General features: G+C 49.9%; 1 protein-coding gene across 1 annotated transcript; it reads right to left on the minus strand.

Annotated features, from left to right (window-relative positions):
- Positions 1-2,393: 2,393 nt before the first annotated feature.
- LOC132480457 (cone-rod homeobox protein) lies at positions 2,394-5,189 on the minus strand. The gene is made up of 3 exons (XM_060084704.1): positions 5,084-5,189; positions 4,197-4,348; positions 2,394-3,041 (listed from the first exon to the last, which is right to left on the minus strand). Exons 1-3 carry the CDS (start codon positions 5,181-5,183, stop codon positions 2,394-2,396), a joined length of 900 nt encoding a protein of 299 aa, XP_059940687.1. The 5' UTR covers positions 5,184-5,189.
- Positions 5,190-5,427: the final 238 nt, after the last annotated feature.

Consider the following 5,427-nt stretch of genomic DNA (forward strand, 5'->3'; position numbering starts at 1 on the left):
CAGGTCTGAACCTCCATGGAAACAAAGAAAAATCACCCAGACTTTAAGCAGGATTCAACATTTTAATCATTTTCTCTCCACAGGTGACCAGCGAAGGGAGACCTGGAGTTCCAGTGAGTGGGAAGGGGGAGGACGGTGAGCCTGACACAGAGTGAGGGAGGCCCCTTGCCTCTTTTCTGTCCCCAATTCCCTTGTCACTCTTCCTGGCTTTAGGAATCCCCAGTGGACATCTGAAGAACCAATGTTCAGGAGGCTGGCCCAGGGAAAGGAACCTGGAATCTCCCAAAAGATTTGACTCCTCCTTCTGTCCAACTCCTAGAGAACTCTCAGAAGACACCAGGATAGGGGTCTCTTGAAGTCTTGGCCTGTGACTGTGACTCCCCCATCCAGCCACTATTACTTTTCACCCTCCTCCAGAATATCGTGTCCATCCTCCAAGCCCTCCCTGGACCTCCTTATTGAGCTGCCTTTGAATTGCTTGCACAAGACACACCCTCTTCTATGAATGGGGAACTCCGTGTGTCAGGGAGAGACTCTTGTTTACACCTGAGACCCCAGCCTCCAGCTCAGAGCATGGGAGTCTCTGCAAAATGACTAACGGACGTGGCATCCCGGTCCCAACTTTTGCAGAGATCCAGAGCACAATGTCCTCTCCTACTTGTCTCCACCCTGAAAATTTTTCCTGGATCCCCCATCTCATACCCCAACATATGCCATCCTTCTCTGTTTATTCATTGCTTCCCACAGTGGACTCTGGGCCTAATGTCCCAGCATGACTCAGACCCATGAGAGATGATCGAGAAGTATGTTGAGTAAACCACCTTTGTGGGCTCTAATGATTGCAGTGTGCCCTTCAGGGTCTAGGCTGTGTGGACCTCTCCTGACCTGGACCCGGAAAAATCATCCGATGCCTCTCAACCTCTCTTTGCACTGTGCCTTCCTCCTGACATTCCTTCCTGCACTGGGGTCCTGGAGCCTGCTTGTCCTGGCTCATGAGCACAGATTACAATTGTCTCTTCCTACCTCCGAGTTCAGGGACCTCAGCTTGATGCCCTGAAATCAGCCACGGTGGGAGTATTTACACCATGGAAATGGGCAACCACTACAAATCAGGGCTTTCCTCTTCTTTCAGGAATCCATTGTTAAGCATCTCCCAGCACACCACCCCCTTACTTTCTTTCACCCCTTGCCTTGTGAAACACCCCCCCGCCCCAGTGAAAGGCTCGTGGCACCTGCCTTCCCCACCCAAAAATGAAAGGAGAACTCAGATTGAGGAGGTAGGTGCCAAAGTACCAAACTTCCAAGAGTGTCAAAATGCCTGAATCCTTCTTCAAATTCTCACACTGCTTGTCTCTGTGGCCATGGGTCAGACTGCATTGAAAGAAATATGGTGCTGCCCCAGGAAAACTTCCCAGGCCAAGCTCTATTTATTGTCCAATCCCACAATCGAAACTGAAAACAGAACATCTAAAAGAGGGAATGTGTGTCTGGGATGTGGGGCTGCCGCCAAATCCATTTCTCACCCCCGCCTCTTGTATATTTACAGGTGGGAAGCCTGTCCACCTCTTCTTCTCTTTGAAATACCCACAACCATAGTCGGTACACCCCACACAACAACGACGATTCCTCCAATGCGTGGGTGAAGTTCACCTTTAGACAATGCAAAAACAAAAGAAAACAAAGCAGACGTGAAACAGGCAACTTGCCTTCCATTCTCCCACCAAGTATGCCCATTTCCAATGTCCAAATGAATGAATGATGAAATGTCTTTAAGAAGAAACTAAGAAGAAGAAGAAGAAAAAAAAATATATATATATATATCAAACAGCCCCCTAAGCCTATCATGTAAACCTGACATTTGTGAAATCTGTAAAATTGTCAAATGAATTTCTGAACTTAACTGTATAATTGGCCTAAGGTTCCATCCTGGGGCTTTGTAAGGTCTGTCTTTGGAGTTTCTAGAAGGATCTCTACTCATATGCTAAAGAAGTGTCCCAAATGCAGAGTGAAGGAATCAAGCCTCCCTACCTGTTTGTTCAAGGGCACCGTGATTCTGACCTAAACATTACCCCAAATCAGCTGCACGTTTGGTTTAATTCTGTCTCAGGGCGAATTCTCAGCACCAGTTTCTGGAGTCTGGGGCTCATGGTTTGAAATGCCGGTTGGACTCCATGTGAGACGACATTGGGGTTGAGAGAATGACTAAGATTTACGGGGCTCCCCAGGAGCAAAGGGGTGGATTGGGTTGGGCTAAGTTGCACTGGAGCCAAAGAGGCCATGACCTTTGGAAGGGATGGTCAGTTCCCGCCACCTTCCCAGGGATGCCGCCCCAGGGCAGGTTGAGACAATGTGCAAGGAGGCAACTGGGACAAGGGATGGAGAAGGAGTATCTTCTACAAGATCTGAAACTTCCAGGCACTCTGATCCTTGTAGTCCAGGGCATCCATGGGGTTGTAGGTGAATTTCCAGGTGCCTGTGGGGTCCTTGAATTCTAAGCTGTCCACAGGGCTGTAGGTGCCATAGCTCTGGCCTGACAGGGAGGTGGGGGACTGGGTCAGGGAGGGCCCCATGGAGGGGCCAGAAAGGGGGCTGAGAGCCGGGCCCCCCAACTGGGGCACCATGGGAGAAAGGTAGGGATCCAGGCCACTGAAATAGGAGCTCGGCGACCCATACGCCGAGGGGGAAGAGCAGAAAGCAGAGGCGGGGGCGTAGGTCATGGCGTAGGGCGCTGACGTCAGAGAAGGGCCCGAGGCCACTAGCCCAGCCCGCTGTGCCTCGGGCAAAGGGGACTCTGAGGCCGGACTCCAAATGGACACCGTGGCCACTGCCGTGGTGGGGGAGCCTGAGGGCCCGGGTAGAGGGGGGCTGTAGGAATCTGAGATGCCCAGGGGTTCTGGACAGACATCCGTGGAGGATCTTGGAGAGGTGCCTGCCTTCCTCTTGGCAGGACGAGCCTTGGCTTGTGCCCCTGGGGGCTGCTGTTGCTGTTTCTGCTGCTGCCGTTGCTGTCGACATTTAGCCCTGCGGTTCTTGAACCAAACCTGGGGGTGAGAGGGGAGGTCGGGGTGGGTGAGTGGGAAGGAGGCCCAGGGGAGCCTTCATGGTGCCCAGGAATGATGATGCTTATTGGTGAGACATGCCAGAGTCATAGCTCTCCACTCTGCAATCAGTTATGCGGCACTCTATTCATCCATCCAATCATTCATACATACAGTTGTACACACACACACATACATGCAACCATATGCACATACATACAACTACACATACATACAGTTGTATGTATACACATACAGTCATACATACATAAACACAGTCATCCATCCAACCATATGTACACACATACTATCATACAGCATACAAACATATACACACACCTTCATCCATCCATTCATCTAATCATTCACACATACATGCAGACATACAACCATACATACATACATACATCTAATCACATGCACATACATACAATAATACATACATACATGCTTTCATCTGCCCAATCTTATGTATAGGTGTACACATACTATGATACAAAAAAGCATATATACATTCATACATACATCGTACACACATACAATCATATAAATGCATATATATACATTTACCCATCCATCCATCCATCCATCCATCCAGTTGGTTAATAAGCATGGATTAACCATCTTCTACTAATTTGGGAACACACAAGTGAAGGTGACATTCTAGTTGAGAGAGGCAGGTTAAAAATAAACAGGAAGTAAGCAAATCACATAGTATTTAGAAAGTGATAAATGCTATGAAAGAACCAGTTGGTCAGGATAAGGGCGGGCAGCAGGGTGGGGTGGCAGGGGAAAGTTGCGGCTTCAAATGCCAAAGGGGGTGTAGGTCTCATTGACTAGCGAGGTGTCTTGATTGGTTGATAAAGACTTGAAGACGGTGATGGGGAATATATCTTCCAGGTAGAGGGAACAGAGAGTGCAAAGGTCCTGAGGCAGGAGTGTGCTTGGTGGGCGTGCTAGAGGAAGGACCAGGGGCCAGTGTTGCTGGAGTAGAGTGAGAAGGGGTAGGAGTGTAAGAGAAGACGCCAGCGAGATAATAGAGGCAAGGGACTACTAGGGCACTTTATGACTTTGGCTGTTACTTCGTGACCTCTCCCTCTTCCCTTCACTCTGGGTCCCAGGAAGGACCAGAGGAGTCCAGAGACCAGAACATCCCACCTGAACCCTGGACTCAGGCAGATTGATCTTCAGAGCCACCTCCTCACGGGCATACACGTCCGGGTACTGAGTCTTAGCAAACAGGGCCTCCAGCTCCTCCAACTGGCTTCGTGTGAAGGTGGTCCGTTCCCGCCGCTGCTTTCTCGGGGCGCCTGGTGTAGGGACAGGAAAACGGGACCTTCAGGTGACCTGAGACCCCATTCTCTTCATCTGCTGATGTGAGGTCCTGAGTGTACATGGGATGCCGAGAAGCCCCTTCTGGGTGTTCAACTGCCCAAACTAAGGGGATGCCGATTCCCTGAGCTTCTAGACTTCACTCTGTCCCCCTGGGAAATGGGGTACCCCTTTGTCTGTCATTGGGGGGCTCATGCTTCTCCCTGAGGAGAACTGGCTTTAGCCATGTAAGGAGGTATATGAGTTTGATGTTCACCCCCTTTCTAAAATTTCTTCTGCACTAAGACATTCAGTTGAAACATGACATTTTGGATATACAGCCTATAAAAGTGGCAGGTCCATAATAGTCAACTTAATAAAATTTTTAAAAAACATCTAAAGAATAATGCCGCCAACAACAGAGTGCTTCCTTCTTTGAGAAATAAAGCATTGCTAACAGGTGGGGATTCCTCTGGTTCTCCCTTCTAGATCGCTTCCCTCCTTCACCCCAGAGGGAATGACTATCCTAAATTTCTATGACTGTCCCTATGCTTGCCTGCATCCCTAAGAGATGCGGAGGGGTGTTTTGCATTTACAGGTGAACACACTTGGCTGGTGTATGGCCCTGATGTCACCCCTGTAAGTGCCCATCCTCCTCCTGAGGGCAAGGGACCCCAGAGGTCCCCAGAAGATGGGGGCCAGCTGGGGGTGGCAGGGAGGAGAACTGTACTCACTTGGGTAGGACACAGCTTGGTGCATCAAATCCACACTAGGGCCACTCAGGGCCAAGGTGTTGACGGAATAGTGGGGCCCCGGGTTCATATACGCCATCATGATCTTCAGGGATGCTGGGGCCCAGGTCAGTGGGCCTGCAAGAGAAGGGTGGGTACTCAAACACTCCCCAGTTCATCACCGCGTGGTTCAAATCCTGCCTCTTCTTAGGTGTGTGACCTTGGGCAACTTATCCCTCTCTCTGTGCCTCAGTTTCCCCACCTATAAAAGAGCCCTCTGCTTAAGGTCATCAAAGCTTCAGTGAGACTCTGTAAAGCAGAGAGCGAAAGCTGTAATGGGTATGTAA

The sequence above is a fragment of the Mesoplodon densirostris genome, chromosome 19 (assembly GCF_025265405.1).
Source record: "Mesoplodon densirostris isolate mMesDen1 chromosome 19, mMesDen1 primary haplotype, whole genome shotgun sequence".
Lineage (NCBI taxonomy): Eukaryota > Metazoa > Chordata > Mammalia > Artiodactyla > Ziphiidae > Mesoplodon > Mesoplodon densirostris.